The sequence below is a fragment of the Anoplolepis gracilipes genome, chromosome 5 (assembly GCF_047496725.1).
Source record: "Anoplolepis gracilipes chromosome 5, ASM4749672v1, whole genome shotgun sequence".
Classification (NCBI taxonomy): Eukaryota; Metazoa; Arthropoda; class Insecta; order Hymenoptera; family Formicidae; genus Anoplolepis; species Anoplolepis gracilipes.
In genome coordinates, this window is record NC_132974.1 from 230557 (window position 1) to 250683 (window position 20127).

The following is a 20127-nucleotide window of genomic DNA, read 5'->3' on the forward strand; positions in this document are numbered from 1 at the left end:
ATCTATATATCGCCAATTTTAAATGGACCTTTTTTTTCCGAATCTGTAATATAAAAATTATATTTTTTACGCATATAAAAAGGAATTACATTTCTCTCTATGTAAGTAATTTAAATATAAAGCTGAACAATCAGTGTAACATTAATTGATATTTATAGAAGAAAATATTATAGTATACTATACTATATGGGCGCGTTCGAGCAGACACTATTAGCGTTAACAGCGTCGTTCTATCTTTGTTCAACTTTTAATGGGTAACAAAGATAGAATGACGCTGTTAGCGCTAATAGTGGTCTCCCCGAACGTGCTCTATATAAAAAGATTTTTATTTGAAAAAAAATTACACACACAATTGCGTAGCAATACAGACAGATCGCGCTTTCATGAGCGTAAGATGTCGCCATCTGCCAGTGAATTGGGTCATCCTTATTGTCAGTGTGTCACGTATCATGTGTCAGTGATTCATAGAGTCGCGTGGAGTTGTGAGATATATATGTTGAGCGAATTTTTGCATTGCTAAACGTTCCTTACAATTATGCTGTAATTATACGTGCCATTCTGAAAACGGTATCCAGCTCGAGCTCCGAAAACGTAAGCATCGTCGTCGACGCATCAACGCGACACGAGAAAGCCTAACAAACGTGCGGCGCATCAAACATCAAATTGCCAGTTTGTCCGGCAGCAAAATGACAGCGAGTGACTACCATGGACGACAGTCTTTATCCGATTGCGGTTTTGATCGACGAGCTAGAAAACGAAGATGTCCAGGTAATTGTTGCTTACGACGATTAAGAGCGAGCTTTTTTTATTTCTTCGTCTTCCGAAATGTTCGTTTTCTTATTCAATCGCTAAATAAAGCGTTACCGACATAGCGGCAATTTTTGAAAAAAAAGCTAACATCCTTCGTCGAGTTTGTGAGCGATATATCTCAAAGATAATACGTATAATACAATTGAGAACACGTTCGTGCAATTGTTTATAAAAAAGAAGTCTGATTAAATTTTTAACTACTTTTTGCATTTGGACATTTAAAGTATGAAAATTGCTCTATTTCTACATACATTGATATATCTTAGTAGTATATTATTCTTTTTATTACAGCTACGTCTTAATTCTATCAAGAAACTATCAGCGATTGCACTTACACTAGGTATCGGACATACACGGAGTGAGTTAATATTATTTTTAATGAAGACTACGATGAGGATGAAGTTCTTGCATTGGCTGAACAACTCAGCATATTTATTCCTCTTATTGGTGGGCCAGAATATGTGCATTGTTTATTGGTAATAACAATGGATTTATTTTGAATAGTATTTAACACAAGTTCTACTGAGCGTCAGATATATTTTAATAATTTTTCTATTCTATCAAAAAAATATAAATCATAAATTTTTAATTTAGCCACCATTAGAATCTCTGGCTATTGTCGAAGAAACTATGGTTCGTGATAAAGCGGCGGAATCTTTAAGAAATATTGCAAGTTAACACAGTCCTGCAGATTTGGACACGACATTTGATGTCAAAATATGGTCGGTTTGAACCAAATATGACGTGATGTAATGGTGTAAAAATGACGGACTAATGTCACAGACCGATGATGACATTTCAAGACGTTAAAAAGACGTGACTTCATGACCATTTTAGACCTATTAGTGACATTTTAATGACATTTGATCATGAATCTTTTCCTCTAGCGTGAATTCGTAAAAAATGAAAAATTCATTTACAAATATTGAATTCATTAATGAAACTTTACACTTTTCACGAATTCACGCTAGAGGAAAAGATTCATGATTAAATGTCATGATCAAGTCCCAGGTTATAGAGGAAATTCATGTTAGGGCCCTGAGATATAGAGAATTGTGAATATCAAAATTATACACAAAATTGTTTTAATAATTTAAGATATTATAAAAAATTAAATGAGTTTTTAGTTAAAAAAAAATAATACTTAGGCTATTTATAATAATGACTTAAGAATGACGATATTATGACGGTTTTTCACAACATCATTACTACACAAAAAGACGTTTTAAATTAGACATTATTTGATCACGTGACGTCATTGAACCAGAAATGACCAGTTTTCGATGTCAAAATGACATGTGCTTGCTGCCTGGGTATGATCATCACATCCAGATTTACTCTAATTGTTATTGTTAGTAAATGTCAGATGAATAGTTTATTATTTGTAAAAATCTAATAAAAGAAAAATTTTGTTAAATGCACACAATAATTATTTTTTGAGATATAAAATATACTTTGGACATTTGCTTTAATTTACATTAAACAAATATATTGTATATTTAATAGATTACCTGAGTACTACATTATATACTACGCTGTGGAACTTCGTTGCTACGCCATATCGGTGAGTATAAACTGTTTTTTTTTTTTTATTTTAATTGTGAGAAATAGATTTAGAAAAATTATTGAATATTTGTATATAAAATGTATCTATAAGATTACAAATATTAGAATTGACCTAAATAATTTAAAGTAATTTTCTGACAATTATTAATATATATAAATTTACATTTAAATTTGCAATGATAATAAATACAATAATAAAATTTTATTAATTATTTGTTTTTATAAATTACCTACTAGTAAAAGCCATTATTTAATTTAAAATCATATTAAAAATTATAAAAATGTATTTATATAATATATATCAATAACGTTACTTTTTGATAAATTTTTTTAAGCATACATAATAATTATTTTAAAATATATTAAAATTAAGATCTTAATAAGAAAATTAAGAATTAAATGTAATCTTAATTTTACTTAATTTAGAAATAAGAAATCTCTCGCAAAATTAATTATTATCACTAATCTGTACACGAGAGATTTTTTACAAATTACCGGATACTCTATATGTATATATATATATATATATATATATATATATATATATATATAGAGAGAGAGAGAGAGAGAGAGAGAGAGATAGACAGATAGATAGGTAGATAGCTCGTGATAGATGTCTGCATTTATAATCGACAACATTGTTGCGAAAAACTCAAATGTTATCGCGATTATAATGTTAACAGTATGTGAAGTTTATACTAAATTTTTTCTATGTACCTTATTTTTTTATAAATAAGCAACTAGAAAACTAAACGAATAAGCCATTTAAATTTTTAAAGTCACCCTTTATTATGCATAATTACTATTATTTATTATTTTCAATATATAATTATTATTATTTATTATTTTCAATATATTTAAAATAAAATATATGTATATATGATATACAGGCATACATATAATTTTAAATAAGAGAAATTTTTGGCAAAATTTTAGGAAATAATTTTTTGTCAAAAATTAAGAAGGGTTTTTCATATTATGCTTTTATTATGCTAATTATCGAAATACTATTCCGTTACACATTCTTATTAAATTTAAAAAATTTTGTTCAATAAAATTACTATTTATTGACAATAAATATTGATGAAGTTATTTTACATAGAGCTCGAACTTGAGAAATATTATGAGAAATATCATTGAGATTGAAGCATACAAAACTTATAATAAACGTATGAACAAGAAAAATGGAACTCTCTCTGAAATGGTAAACTTTATTCAAAATTAGATTTATATGAAGTTTTCTATTAATATTTATATCCGTACTATATGTCACAAGTATTTTGTCCTTTAATTATGTGAGTCTTTTAAGATGGCACAAATTTATTACATTAATTCAAAATAATCTGACTTAGGCAAATATTGAAGCTAGTTTTTACAAGTATAAAAATCTTGTGAAAGAATGGATGTCGTATGTTGACAAAAAACTATAAAGACGTTTTTCTGAAATCCGAGAAATAAAGAAATATTTTAAAATATATTCTTTCTTTTCTTAAAATATTAAGAACTTTTCAAAAGAAATTAATCCTGAATAATCATAATTACAGCAAAATATATGTATATATAATATTGTTTTTATACTAAGAAATTATCATATATAAATAATATTTATACTTAAATATGTAATATACATATTCATATATATACACATACATATATATATATATATATATATATATTTATATATATATATATATATATATATATATATATATATTTACACATGTAAATATAATTACAGTTTAATATTATTAAGCATAATATTTTGTTAATATTATTCTTAATATATTATTATAAGAATTACTTTTAATTATTGTCTATGTGTATTTATGTGTATAAAATAAATAAAATAATAAATATGTAGCAATGACAACTGTTCAATAATATTATATATAATATATTTAATTAATATGATTTTGAATATATATATATTGTCACATAATTTATATTTAATTAATTAGTTAATAGTTATTATACGAACTTAAAAATTATTGTAGAATTTATAATATTTATTTATATTTTTAATATTATTAGTTAACTTTCTTCTTATATGTATCCACGTGTGCATTTTCCGATTTATAATAAATTATGTAATATTATTACTTTTGTTTAAAGGTTCCTATAATCCAATAATCAATTCTATTCTTATAATATCAAAATATTTCTTATAATTTTTATAATATCAATATCTCTCTTATCTAGTTTATTATTTTCACTATACAAATAGTTTATTTACTTGTTATATACATTCTGAAATAAATGTATTCTTGAATAAATGTTTTACAAAATTAATTTGTTTTAGAATAATTTTCAACACAAAATTATAAAATTTTAGTTTATTAATATAACAATCATAATATGGATATTGCAATTACATATACAGCTTTCGTAATTTTAATATTTTTGAGTTATAATTTTAATATTCTTAAGTTGTTGTTACTTGCCATAATTATTTTCTTATAGGCCACAATTACTTCCTTAATAATATTTAGACTAAAATATATTTTGTTTGATGTTGTATTGTTCGATGATTTAAGTTTAAGTGAGAATGAGAACGCAAAACAATTAAATAATAAATAATAATAAAATAAACAAATAAATAATAGTCAAGCAATTCAAAAATTTAAGTAACAAAAAGTCTCATAACATATTACGTTCATCAAATGATAATTAATCTATGTTTTAAAATACTTATTTTAATATTATAATTTTATATTTCACGTATGTACATGTATGTATAGTTTTTAAAATATTTTGACAATAAATTAATAATAACGTGGTGTATTTACGTTATAACGCGCCAATGTTCTCTTTGTCAGCTCTGTTATCGTACAACGACAGGAGTTTTAACATGATTAAAATGACTTTAATATATTATATTAATTAGAATAATAATAAAGTATTATTTACGGACTACGTAAAAAATAAATATGTGAAAGTACTCTGATATGGAAATTTTTAACGTGAAAAGATTATAAACTAATAATTACAGACATAGGAAGACATAAAAATTGATTTATTTCAAATTGTTTATTAAGTTCTACTCTATATATCTTTTATATATCTTTTAAAAAAAAGATACATTATATTTTATTTCTAATGATTCATCTTGTATATGAAAATATTATGTTATTTATAATACAATTCCTTTTGTTACTAGAATTAGTTGCAGTTGACATTGCGGTTACCACACACTGCAAACCGTTAATATCGTTATACCTATTATTATATCTGTACTATCAAAATCTTATCGTTCCAATAGATAATCAGAAATAAATAATTTCAATAACATATATCAGATATTATAACAAATACATACATACATAAAATCCTACTCAATTGTAGTTTAAAGTTATATTTATATGCATATTTTAAGAATTATTGATTGTGAGCTATTTGTGTATTTTATTTTGTGAATTTCGTATACATTTAAATAGTACTGAAGTATGAACTCACACGATGAGTATCTTAATTTCTAATAAATTTTAATCTTTATCTTAATTCCTTTTAAATTATTATTTTCAAAATTGTTGACATTTTAATAATTTCTTTTATTTCTTTTTTTTTTTATAAACCTAGGTATATAATTATCTAAATTTTCATACATACAGTGTGCAACTGACAAGAAGTTAATTTCATTTATTATAATATTGCATATTGTTATAAAATGTTTTGAAATTAAGAAATTAAAGATTAAAGAACGGAAACTTTTTAAATATTTTTTATATTCAATTTATATATTTTTAAATGAATAATAGAAAATTAAATAATACAATTACAATGTTAAAAATTACAATTTTTAATATCGTACACACATTTATTCTATATACTTTTTCGTTATGGCACACAATCAATGATTTGCAAGATTAATTCGAATATTGATTCAATGTACCTATTCAAAACGAGTAGAAAGAAACAATAAACGTTTATTTTCTCTCGTCGTTAAAAAAATGTTTGTATGATTAATGAATACTTAGCTTTTATAATTAATATAGACTATAGAAATAAGCATAAAGCATTTTAACGTGATTAAAATGACTTTAACATATTATATTAATTAGAATAATTATAATATATTATTTACGTATTACATAAAAAATAAATATATGAAAGTACGTTGATATGGAAAATCTTCAATTCTCAACATGTAAAGATTATTATTTATAGACATAGGAAAATATAAATACTTATTTTTCTACATTGCTTATTAAATCGTATATGAAATTAACAAAATATATAATACATAAGTAAATATCAAAAATTAACATTATCAATGAATCTTAAAATATCACAAATATAATTCTAAATTTAAATTTTGTAGGATTTGATGACCTTTGATAAGTTGTAAATATATTTGTATTTATATATGTATTTATTATGATGTTTATTACATCGACATTGCCAGTTTTCGATTACTTCTTGAAGCGTTAAGATTACGATAGTACAGATTAACGGTTCACGATGATAAAGTATCAACTTTAACTAGTTCTGAGAAGAAAAGGAATTGTATTAGAATTAACATCGCATTTTTAGTATACAAGGTAAGTCTCTAAAAACAATATTATATAGCTTTCTCTTTAAAGTACGTAAAAGACATATAAAACGCAATCTAAATAGTACTAAAATATAAACACATAAACTAAGATTTTATTTCCTTTAAAAATTATTTTCAAAATTGTTGAATTGTTGAACACATTTTATTAATTTCTTTTATTTCTCTCTCTCTCTCTTTTTTCAAAAAACCTATATATATATATATTTTTTTTTTTTAATTTTATATACATATATTGTATATTGTATATTGTATATTTGACAAAAACACTAATTTTATTTATTAAAGTAGTGTTATGAAATTTGAAAATGAAATTTCTATTTAAAATGTAAAATTTGAATTGGAAATTTAAAGATTAAAAAAAGGAAAAATTTTTATATATTTCATATATATAACTTTTTAAATATTTAATCCATATATTTGTAAATAGGTAATACAATTATGATGTTAAAAATTTCCATGTTCATATAATACCGTGTACATGATTATTCTATATCTTTTCATAATATCAATAATAATTTGCAAGCTTACTTTAAAATCGATTACTGATTCAATATATATTTTTAAACAAATAATGAACAAACGATAAATTTTTCTCGTTACTAAAAAAAAGTGTATTATATATAATACATATAAAAACATTCAAATTGTTTTTGCTGGTGCGCACGCACACATACACACACATACACACACGCGCGCGCCTATATATGTTGTATGTACAAATGCTGAAAAGACATACGAAAAAAGTCGAAAAAAATTTAAATTTTCCGTTGATTATTTGTTGCTAGTTTTTTGAAAATATGATCATTTACGAAACAACAAATTTTGAAAATAGCATGTTTATAAACATAGATCTGTCTATTATTCATCACGAATGAAATTTCTAATTATTTAAGAAAACTCATATTAAAAAATACTTTATAAATTTATTTACAGTAAAGTTTATTATTTATTATTATTTAAATTTTATTTTATATTTGTCTTTCTTTCAACAGGGACAGTTGTTACAGATACCTAAAAATTGACATGGCATTTCTAAGACTGTCATTTTATAGCGGTCTTATATTTATCACTATAATAACTTTTTCAATTAATGAAAATACGGGAAACTCATCGATTACATTTAATGATTACTTTGGCGATATAAGGCCAGTGCGTTACGACGTCAAGTTAATACCATATTTCAATGAAGACAAGGAACATGAAATATATAAATATCAAGATTACAAATTACATATAGAAGCGTATAAAAAAAAAGGCAACATTGTTTTTTACGGCGAATTAAGTGCCATTATCGATATTTCTCGTCCAATTACAGAAATATATTTAAATTCAACGGCATTAATGATTCTTTTATCTGGAGCGTTGACAAATGATTCATCCATGTATACTGCAGACTTACAAAATAAGACTGTACATACCAATGTTAAATATTTACGTGCCCAAAATATTAAGCATAAAAATGAAAAGCAAATTTGCATTTTATATTTCAATGAAACTTTAAGTGGACGTTACAGATTAATTACAAAATTTGTCACTGCAATTAATAACACGGAAAACATTATTACTTCTTTGAAGACTATAGTTGCAAGGGGAGAATCATTCGAAATGTGAGTAATATTAAAAGTACAATAAATATATAAATTTTTGTCATTGTTGTTCTCGTATCCTTTATTATCTCTTTTTATAATATTTATTCTTATAATACTTTATATCACTATCTTTGTTTTACTTTATATCATTTAACGTTTTATACTATTTTTGAATTGTTAATCAATCCTATTTATTATTAATTACATGATGAATAAATTAAAAAAATGTATTATCATGGAAAGGTGAATAGTTTAGATGGGTATGCAATAATTTATACTTTATGTCATTTTATTACATATGTGCATGAAATAAAAAATAAAATATTTCTGTACTTTTTTCCGCGCCTGTGCTCTATATATATATATATTTATAAAACTGAGTGTATCGTAACCAAATTTTATGTGAAAGCGATGATTTCTTTAATCAATTTAAAGATAATTTCGCCTTAACAAAAATATTAAGACATCAATTTAATAATTTTCAAGTTATGAGATTGAACAAAAAAGGTTTTTCGCAAATTAAACTTTTTGGCGTTAAGAGATTAACATATATAATAACATTCTTCAGTTAAATTTACAGTTAACTTTTAAAAAATTTTAATTTAAACTTTACAATTAAGTAAACAGATATAATGGCAAAAATTAAAAGTTTTAAAATAATGATGACCTCTTTTTGACATTTTCGAAAAAAAAATTATTTTTAAATTGGTCAAAGAATCCGTTTATTAAAAGTATATCTGATAATTATATCTTGTATATGTGCATGTGTGTGTTTGTGCGTGTATGTGTGTACCAAAACGCTATGGCTAGATTAAACTATACAGTGTGAGTCGTTCAAAATGTTACAAAATTATATCTCAAAACAAAGCATTTAAAAAAAAATGTCTCATATAAAAGTTGCAATTTTAAGAGAAACGTCATTCACCCTGGAAGCCGTTTCAAGATCACATAAAAATCACTTTTAATTTTAAAAAAATCACCTTTCTCAAAGAACACACCTATTCTATATTCTTATAGCTCATCTCAAGAGCTTTCTAAAATACTATAATAGTGTTTTTATTAAGTACTTTTCGAGTTATAAGGTTCAAAAGATATAGTTCTTTTATATGAAATACGAAATACTTTAAAACATTCAGTTTTCGATAATTTTACCTTAATACTTTTATGTGAATAATGAGATGAATCAATTGGTGTAAAAAAACGCAGTTGTGTTTAAAAAAAATATGTAAGTGCAAATTTATATATATTTTTTTAAGACAACTGTGCGTCTTTGTATACGAATTGATTCGTTTTATTATTTATGCATATAAATATTGAAACTAGATAATCAAAAAATCAATATTTTATGCTTGAATTGTATAGTATAATTAAAGTATAAAAGTTTACTTCGTAAACTTAAACAATTAAATTTTTAGCCATCGTAGTTTTATAAAATTTCACGCAGAATATTGTAAATAATCGACATATATAAAAAAATTAAGATAATTAATAAAAATGAAAATGACTTTTAAAACTGGAAAAAGTCACGAGTAAACAAAAATTTATTTATATGCACTATGTAACGGACTCAAATTCATGTAAATTTTTCTTATTCAACTTTCTTCTAACTTGAATCAATTGCGACATTTGTTTGGACATTTACGGACAGACACTCTGTATATATAATGCTTTTGATTATTAAAAATCATTGTAATTTATAACAATATTATTAAAATATTATTAAAATGTCGTAGGCCGGACGTAATACATTTTCAGGCGATTGGAGCCCGACGATTGTTTCCATGCTGGGACAAGCCGACAATCCAGGCCACTTTCAACATTGCCATAAAGCATCATCATAAATACAAAGTTTTTTCAAATATGCTGCCACAAAAAAAGGAAACATGCAAACATGAAATGCATGAAACCGAAACATATATGAAGTGGACATGCTTTAATACTACTCCTCCAATGTCCACTTATATCGTGACGGTTGTAATCTCGTCAGCAGATTTCTTTAAATTTGAGATTATAGGATCTAGAATCATTACATGGCGTAGACCCGAATCAGATCATATTGAATTTGCTGAAACGATAGCAACCGAAGCAATAATAATATTTGAAAGTGAATGGAAAAAATTGAAAGTACCAAAAGTACAATTTATAGTAATCCATAGTTTGCTATATGACAATGAGATGTGGGGCCTTCTGTTAAATAGGTAATTCAAAAATTTTTAAAAATATCAATTTATTCAAATACAATTTATATATGAAGCAAAATTAGAAATAATTAAATTAAAAATATAAAATTAGAAATTAGTAATACATACGTTAAAATATAATTGTTTTAATGTAGAATTTTTATACATGTACATTATTATATATATATTTTTATAACTAATTATAGGTTGATTTCAATCATATATACATATATATATCACGTATATGACAATAATTTATGTTAGAATTTGTATATAATCTGTATATATATAATTATAGGTTGACTTCAATACATCATATATACATATGTATATCACGTATATGACAATAATTTATGTCATAATTTTTATATAATCGGTACAAAACAATATAAAAAACAATATACAATTATACCATATCTATTATATTATCCGTTTAGAAGATATTTTTAATTTTAAATCAGAAAATATGTCAAAATTATTATTTAGCCAAGTTTATGTAATTACTAAGCTCTTGCAAATTTAATTTTCATATTTTTTAGTGAAACAGATATTATTTACGATAGAAATCTGGATTCTGTTGCGCATAAAATAAAAGTAGCGCGGTTGATAGGGCGCAAAGTGGCACATCAATGGTTTGCTGATGTAAATCCATTTTGGTCATTTGAGTTATGGTTAATCGATGGTCTTACTACTATGTATGGACTTTATGCTATCAATACTATCATGGTAATTTTTTATATTGTTTTAGTAATATTCTTAATGTATCACTTATGTATAAAGTATATATTATATATTTTTATATTTCTTATGGTTTTATGTTAAATAAAATATTATTTTATTTGTATAAGTAGATATAATCTTTATTATAAGAAAATAAAAAGGTTTTAAACGATTTTTAACATTAAATGTGTCGTATAAAAATTGCTAAAGCTATTTATAAATCTTTGTCGTATCTGGAAAGACTAAATTGTATATTGGTTCTCGATATTCTAAAATTATAAAATTTTCAATGCGGAAAAAAATAATACCATAATTTTCAATTATTTCAAATGGTTTTAAATGACATGACTTTTTCAAATAGTTTTAAATGACACTACTATTTCAAACACTACACATTATTATAGAAAAATTTTACTATATTTGGTCATATTGATAAAATACAAATTTATATTTAATAAAAGCATTAAATGTGTATATTTCATTCGACAAAATATTCATTCGCTCATATTAAATCTTTCTGCTTTAGGATTACGAAAATTCCGAAATGTTGGATTTATTTGTAGTTCAGGTTTATTATGAATCACTTCGTTTGGAGACTGACAATCAGTCTTTTATAAAGGAAGCCAATTTTTCCGAAAATAATGCATTTTCTTCTTTTTACGGTTACGTTAAAGGTAAAAACATCAATAAATGTATTTGAATGAATCAAGTCAATAATTATATTTGAATATAAGTATATATATATATATATTTACATATGTACATATTAGTAAATTAAAATTTAAAAAATTATAAAAAATGTAGTTAAAAGACTTCTAAGAAAACTTATATATTAATCACATTTTATTATTTGAATTGTAGCACCTTTAATATTACGTATGCTGCAGAATGTAATTACCGATAACATGTTTCATCGGAAGGTTCATGAACATTTAAATATGTGAGTATATTATGAAATATATTGTATACACCATTTTAATATATTATTTACTTATACATTATAGAACCTAGCATATAAAATACTAAATACTGCAATTATGTAAGATGTATAAAGTGTATAAATTAAATAACACTTTGATATTTTTTTTATACGTAATTTACGATCAGTACTGATTTTATTGTGTCAATAATGCCAATTTTTAACCAATATAGTGAGTTTAAGTCGAAGAATCTTCTCCAAAATTTATGGCTCACTATGCAAGATATTTTAAGCAAATTATATCCTCAGAAAAAACTAATGCTTCCTTCAACAATAGTAAATGATTGGATGAAATCTATAAATTATCCTGTGTTGAAAATAACGCGAGATATTTCAAATAAAGCAAATGTATATAATATAACAATAGAAAATTATGAAGTATTTAAAAAATACGCTTTCTGGATACCTGTAACTTATACCTCCCAGTATAATCCAAATTTTAGCAAGCTTAGAATTCCGCTTTACGACAAAAGATTAATACTTTTGTCGTCGTCCCAGCCAAATTGCCAAGTTTCTGTGAAAGATAATGGTTGGGTAATATTAAATTTACGACAAACTGGTGAATATTGATTAACAAATTTATTATATTTCTACATAATTAAAATATTAAATCATTATATAATGTTAACTATATTCTTTTTTAATAACATTACGCAATATATAAATAAATACATAGTAACATTATATAATATTTTAAAAAATATTGTATGACGTATTCTCTGCATTTTACTATCGATTAACGTGAAATAAATTCAATTTTGCATGTGTTATTATTTAAGCTAAAATAAATATAAATGGATTTATAATTTCTTATATAGTTTCATTCTACGCAATATTACTACAAATATAACTCTAAAATTATGTTTTTCTTAATTATTATAAATTGTCTTTCTTCTTTTAATACTTGGATAATTACTCAAATATTTAAAATGCAGATAATTAAAAATATTTTTTAATAAATATAATAAATCAATTAAGTGACAATTTAATAATATAAAAATTATTTACTACAGGATACTATCGCGTTAATTACGATCCTGAAAACTGGCAAAAAATTGCAGAATATTTGAACTCTATAGAATATACAAAAATACATGTTCTTAATCGTGCTAAAATCATCGACGATGCATTTTATTTTATGATAAATGGCCAACTCAATTCTTTCCTATTCTGGAACTTGACGAGCTATCTTGGACAAGAGACAAATTATATAGCATGGTATCCTATGATAAAAGCTTTTGAACACATGTCGAGCATATTTCCATTTCCAGATAAAGAAGTTCAAAATATCAAGGTAAATAATAGAATTAATAAGTTAAAGAGTTTTTAAATTATTTTATGTCATATTTTCCAAGAAAATAAAATATATGTAGCTAAAAAGGTTCAAGTATGTTTTTCTGTATTCTTATTTATGATAAAATCTTTTTTATTTAAGAAAAGTTTTTATTTCAGATTTGTATTATAATTGTTAAACATACATTAGATTTTTGAATATATATTTTTCTCATATTTTAAAGTAATTTTTTATCAAAATTTCAATTTAAAATAATATGTACGTATAGTAATATAAAAACGATCGGTAATTTTGTAAGAGTATCAGATGTTAATAAATTAAAGTGAACGTTTGAGAAGTGAGAATAAGCTATATATATATATATATATATATATATATATATATATATATATATATATATATATACACATGCACACATACTAATATATGTATCTAGAATGTTTATGAAAAACCACTGGAATTGTAAAAATTAACTTACTGAATGAAATATTGATTCATATTGATTCAGTAAATGAGATACATTTATTCTGTTTGGTCGAGCGTTTTTTAGTAACTTCAAAAGTTTTTATACGTATAAACACAAATATTTTACGTTAACATAATGTGGGATAATATTGGATGGTAGAATATGTTGGATAATGTTGAGGATAAAACGAGATTCATTTCTTCTCCAACAAAATAGAGTTCCACTCAAATCGTGTCCATACAAAACTAGACATTCAAACTTTTTAACTTATTTTCACATGAAGAGACATCAAGGGATGTAATGTTAGGACTTTGCAGTGGCTGTTCAATCTGCCTGCTTCTCTTTCAATCTACTTGTTCAGAAATTGAATGTCCAACGCTACACGCTTACTATAAACCGATATAATTATTTGACTTGGATAACTTTTAGGAGAAAATAAAAAATATATTGACCAATCTACTTGAGAAAATAAAATACGAAGAAGAGCCTAAGGAAAGTGATCTTACTAAATGTTTAAGGCAAGAAGCTATTAAATGGTTGTGTATTCTCGATGACCCAAATTGCCTCATAAAAGCTTATGACAAATTGATTTTGCATATTGTATATATGTCGGATAAAAATAAGTAATTTTTCTAAGTATTACAGTTTTTTACCATTATTCGTACATTCAATTATTGAATCAAGATACAATATAGCGCTAAATATGTTTATATCAAACTTTTATTTTTGGATGTTGTAGAGTTTTACCGTGGTGGCAAGAGTGGTTATACTGTAAAGGTTTGATGTCAGCAGAGAGTCATATTTGGCGTATGGTGAAGGACAATTCAAGGGAAAAATATATTAATAATGATAGACTTTTAGAATTTTTAGCTTGTGCTTCAAATGAAATTATAGAAGAATATTTAGAATCAATAATGTTCAAACATAACGAAACATATAATGAAATACAAATCAAGAGAAATATGATTAGTTTTTTTTTTATTATTGCAAAACATGTAAAGCACAATAATGTGTTTTTGAAAATATTAAACGATTTTGATAAATTAACGCCAAGGTAATAACTAAAAGTATTTTTTTCGAACTAATACTGTTTACAATTACGAAAATTAATTACGCATAATAACTATATGTGTGTTTTTGTTTTTTATAGAGGTGTCAATGGACTTGCCATTATTATTGCCATTATTAATCATATGTATTCTGAAGAACAATTAATTGCGGTAAATATTATAAACCTGATTATTTTTTTCATTATTAAGCTTATTTATATCTAATGTATATATATATATATATATATGTATATATTGTAGGCTTTTGTAAAATCAACTTTCTTTATAAAAAAAAACTCAGCCTTTTTATAAAACGCCGAATCTTTATAAGTTAGCATTTAAAGATTTACAAAGTGTCTGTAACACATATACTACCAAAGATAATTTTTTGTTGAAAAATAATAATGATCTTTCATATAACCATATATTCCTATATCACTCTCTTGAGAATTACACTATTCTAAAAGAAGAGGTAAAGATTAAGTTTTTACTTATTTTTCCTAAATTTTGGACAAATTAAAAAAATGAAATTTGATGGTAAGTTACAACTGGCAACAAGGATACTTTTAATTATATTTTTAAAATTTTTTCGCATCATTAAATAAAAGAATAAAATTGTGCATAATATTGTATTTATTTATTTACATGCAAAATTTGTACTTAAATTATTGATTTTACAAAAATAATAAAACAAATAAAAAGTTTCTAAAGAAATCAAGTTTTCTAACGTATATTTTTAAATGATGACATTGTAGGCTGTTAAAAAGTCCTAATAAAAAATTGAATAAGGATTGCTTAATAAGAAAAAACATAAGTTTATTTTTTTATAACATTACAAGAAAATTTAAAAAATATAAGTATTTTTTTTAGTAAGAAATGTCCATTAAATTTCATTTCTTTTAACTTGTCTAAAATTTAAGGAAAAAAATAAGAACCTAATTTTTACTTTTCTATTTAGAGGAATGTAACTGCTCAGAGAGGAGTATATGCTTATATGTATAAAAACCCCTTTTAATTTCGACGCATTTTCGACTTCTAAAATTTATTGCTTTCATTTAGAATTATTATCTATATATCTATATATCTATATGTATATATATATATATATATATATATATATATACATATATATGTATATATATATATATATATCATGTATACATATATATAATATTTTATTATAAGTATATTGAAAATGATAAATAAAGATAATTATGCATATTAAAAGCCTATTAAGAGCATATTCAGAGATTTGAATAACTTTTACATATGTTGTATGGGTCTTGACCCTGAATAACATTCAAAAGGTTTTATTCGTCGCTCGTTGTTTATTAAAAAGTTATAAGCAAAAGAACAAGTAAATTTAACAAATTTCATATAATTTTCGACACTATGTACATTTTATAAAATGTGCTATTAGTATATCTTAGTATTTACTAATTACCTACACATGAATAAATAAACCATACTTAATTTTATCACACTTTTTACTTTCTGGATTTCCAAAATCTTTAGCGAAGCGAATTCTGTTACGACGTCACCTCTCTTTTCAGTGCAAAACGAGATTTATTACTGCACGATTCTACATGGGTTTTGAACTGTTTATGCAACGCGAGATCAAAATTATTAACGTATATAAGTATAACAGTTATGTACAGATTGAATTATGTTGCATATATTTTTGTATAACATACATCATATATTTACTTCTCAAATGTACAAGGAGTGGGAAAATGTTGGTCTTATACCTGAAAAAGTTTAGATTATCGAGCTTAATATACATTTTTACATATTAAAACTGTACCCTAAAATCTGAAAATTATTGTATTTTGTGAAAATCCTTTTTTTATAACTTTTTAATAAACAATAAGTGACGCCTAAAAGCTATCGATTACTTAATGTCATAACACTTTACGTTAAGATCATTCAAATCCGTGAGGTCATAACATATGTCCAGGTCATTTAAATCTTTGAAGTCACCCTATATTATGCATAATTACTATTATTTATTATTTTCAACATATTTAAAATAAAATATATGCATATATGATATATAGGCATACATATAATTTTAAATAAGAGAAATTTTTGGCAAAGTTTTAGGAAATAATTTTTTGTCAAAAATTAAGAAGGGTTTTTCAAATTATGCTTTTATTAAGCTAATTGCCGAAATACTATTCCGTTACACATTCTTATTAAATTTAAAAAATTTTGTTAAATAAAATTACTATTTATTGACAATAAATATTGATGAAGTTATTTTACATAGATCTTGAACTTGAGAAATATTATGGGAAATATCATTGAGATTGAAGCGTACAAAACTAATTTTATGCGTATATACAAGAAAAATGGAACTTTCCCTGAAATGGTAAACTTTATTCAAAATTACATTTATATTAAGTTTTCTATTAATATTTATATCTGTAATATATGTCACAAGTATTTTGTCTTTTAATTATGTGAGTCTTTTAAGATGGCACAAAATTATTACATTAATTCAAAATAATCTGACTTAGGCAAATATTGAAGCTAGTTTTTACAAGTATAAAAATATTATGGAAGAATGGATGTCGGGTGTTCACAAAAAACTACAAAGACGTTTATCTGAAATCGGAGAAATAAAGAAATATTTTAAGATATATTCTTTCTTTCCTTAAAATATTAAGAAGTTTTCAAAAGAAATTAATCCTGAATAATCATAATTACAACAAAATATATGTATATATAATATTGTTTTTATACTAAGAAATTATCATATATAAATAATATTTATACTTAAATATATAATATACATATTCATATATATACACATACATATATATATATATATATATATATATATATATATATATATATATATATATATATATATATTTACACATGTAAATATAATTACAGTTTAATATTATTAAGCATAATATTTTGTTAATATTATTCTTAATATATTATTATAAGAATTACTTTTAATTATTGTCTATGTGTATATATGTGTATAAAATAAATAAAATAAAAAATATGTAGCAATGACAACTGTTCAATAATATTATATATAATATATTTTAATAATATGATTTTGAATATACATATATTGTCACATAATTTATATTTAATTAATTAGTTAATAGTTATTATACGAACTTGAAAATTATTGTAGAATTTATAATATTTATTTATATTTTTAATATTATTAGTTAACTTTTTTTTTATATGTATCCACGTGTGCATTTTCGGATTTATAATAAATTATGTAATATTATTACTTTTGTTTAAAGGTTCCTATATTCCTATAATCAATTCTATTCTTATAATATCAAAATATTTCTTATAATTTTTATAATATCAATATTTCTCTTATCTAGTTTATTATTTTCACTATACAAATAGTTTATTTATTTGTTATATACATTCTGAAATAAATGTATTCTCGATTAAATGTTTTACAAAATTAATTTGTTTTAGAATAATGATGACCTCTTTTGACATTTTCGAAAAAAAAATTATTTTTAAATTGGTCAAAGAATCCGTTTATTAAAAGTATATCTGATAATTATATCTTGTACATGTGCATGTGTGTGTGTGTGCGTGTATGTGTGTACCAAAACGCTATGGCTAGATTAAACTATACAGTGTGAGTCGTTCAAAATGTTACAAAATTATATCTCAAAAACAAAGCATTTAAAAAAAAATGTCTCATATAAAAGTTTTGCAATTTTAAGAGGAACGTCATTCATCCTGGAAGCCGTTTCAAGATCACATAAAAATCACTTTTAAATTTAAAAAATCACCTTTCTCAAAGAACACTCCTATTCTATATTACATACTACCAGTGTTGCGCTTAGATAATTTGAAATAATCTACATATAGATAAGATAAAATATAATGCGTCTATATCTGAGATAAAATAAAGATAATCTTAATTTAAATATATCTAAATAAAAAATAAATTAGTTGAATGTTTTATTTAGATACTTTTAAGATAATATTCAAAATTACAATTTATATAAAAATAATATACTTCAGAAAACTATAAAAAATATAAGCATACATTTCAGCTTAATACATTAAAGGTTTAGACTTAAATTACAAATTTTTATTTTTTAAAAACATTAGTTTTTCCAACATATTATCAGATAAACGATTTCTTTGAGGTACAAATATCTGTTGCCCGCAACTGAAAAGACGCTCCATTGGCGCGGATGATGGTAATGTGTTATATTTTATAGAAATATGATATATATAGTGTTATACAGGGTGAGTTTTTTATCTTAAGACATTTAAATATTCGAAGAAATACGTATCGCACGAAAAAATGTTTGAGACAAAAGTTATATGGTTTCGAGGGGGCCATAAGATGGTACTATTAGTTTGACCTTGAATAATCGTTTGAAGATCATATAAAGGTCGCCTTGAATTTTTTAAAGGGACCCCCTATATATTTTTGCATATTCTTGTAGCTTACCTCGAGAACTTTCCAAAACACTATGATAAAGTATTTTTTCACTAATAACTTTTCGAGTTATAAGACTTAAAAGTTTTAGCATTTTGACATAAAATACAAAATATCTTTTAAAATATTTGTTTTTCGATAATCTTACCCTAATACTTTTATGCATAGAATAATGAGACAAATCAATTGGTGTAAGGAAACTGCATCGTTATCTTTAAAAAAAAGTATGTAGTTGCATGTTGCAAATTGCATTATTCTATGCATAAAAGTATTAGAGTAAGATTATCGAAAAACAAATATTTTAAAAGATATTTTGTATTTTATGTCAAAATGCTGAAACTTTTAAGTCTTATAACTTTTGGTTGATACTTACTAATCACACTTTTGTATATAGACCTTAATCTGTTCAACGTGATATTTATTTTTAGACTAATATGACAATTCGCCGTATTGTTGACTTATTAGTACTCTA

General features: G+C 23.6%; 1 protein-coding gene across 8 annotated transcripts; it reads left to right on the top strand.

Moving 5' to 3' along the window:
- Window positions 1-450: 450 nt before the first annotated feature.
- On the top strand, window positions 451-17897 carry LOC140665905 (aminopeptidase N-like). 8 transcript variants are annotated; one of them, XM_072892496.1, is made up of 16 exons: window positions 453-768; window positions 1102-1286; window positions 1405-2161; window positions 2317-2374; window positions 7921-8535; window positions 10251-10715; window positions 11237-11423; window positions 11944-12091; window positions 12279-12357; window positions 12570-12955; window positions 13410-13690; window positions 14586-14779; window positions 14896-15210; window positions 15307-15376; window positions 17475-17576; window positions 17725-17897. In XM_072892496.1, the coding sequence occupies exons 3-16, from the start codon at window positions 2080-2082 to the stop codon at window positions 17863-17865; spliced, it is 3123 nt and encodes a 1040-aa protein (XP_072748597.1). In that variant the 5' UTR covers window positions 453-768; window positions 1102-1286; window positions 1405-2079; the 3' UTR covers window positions 17866-17897. The 8 variants fall into 8 exon arrangements, with proteins under 8 accessions (XP_072748602.1, XP_072748601.1, XP_072748603.1 ...); XM_072892497.1 differs by having other exon boundaries at window positions 1405-2123; XM_072892501.1 differs by lacking the exon at window positions 7921-8535 and having other exon boundaries at window positions 451-768.
- Window positions 17898-20127: the final 2230 nt, after the last annotated feature.

What these genes read in the sequence shown, in the direction of transcription:
- LOC140665905 (XM_072892495.1), top strand. Translation starts at nt 706, where the DNA reads ATGGACGACAGTCTTTATCCGATTGCGGTTTTGATCGACGAGCTAGAA. An exon ending in GTTCATGAACATTTAAATAT is followed by an intron (nt 12,358 to 12,569) that starts GTGAGTATATTA and finishes TAACCAATATAG; the next exon opens with TGAGTTTAAGTCGAAGAATC. An exon ending in TATATGTCGGATAAAAATAA is followed by an intron (nt 14,780 to 14,895) that starts GTAATTTTTCTA and finishes TGGATGTTGTAG; the next exon opens with AGTTTTACCGTGGTGGCAAG.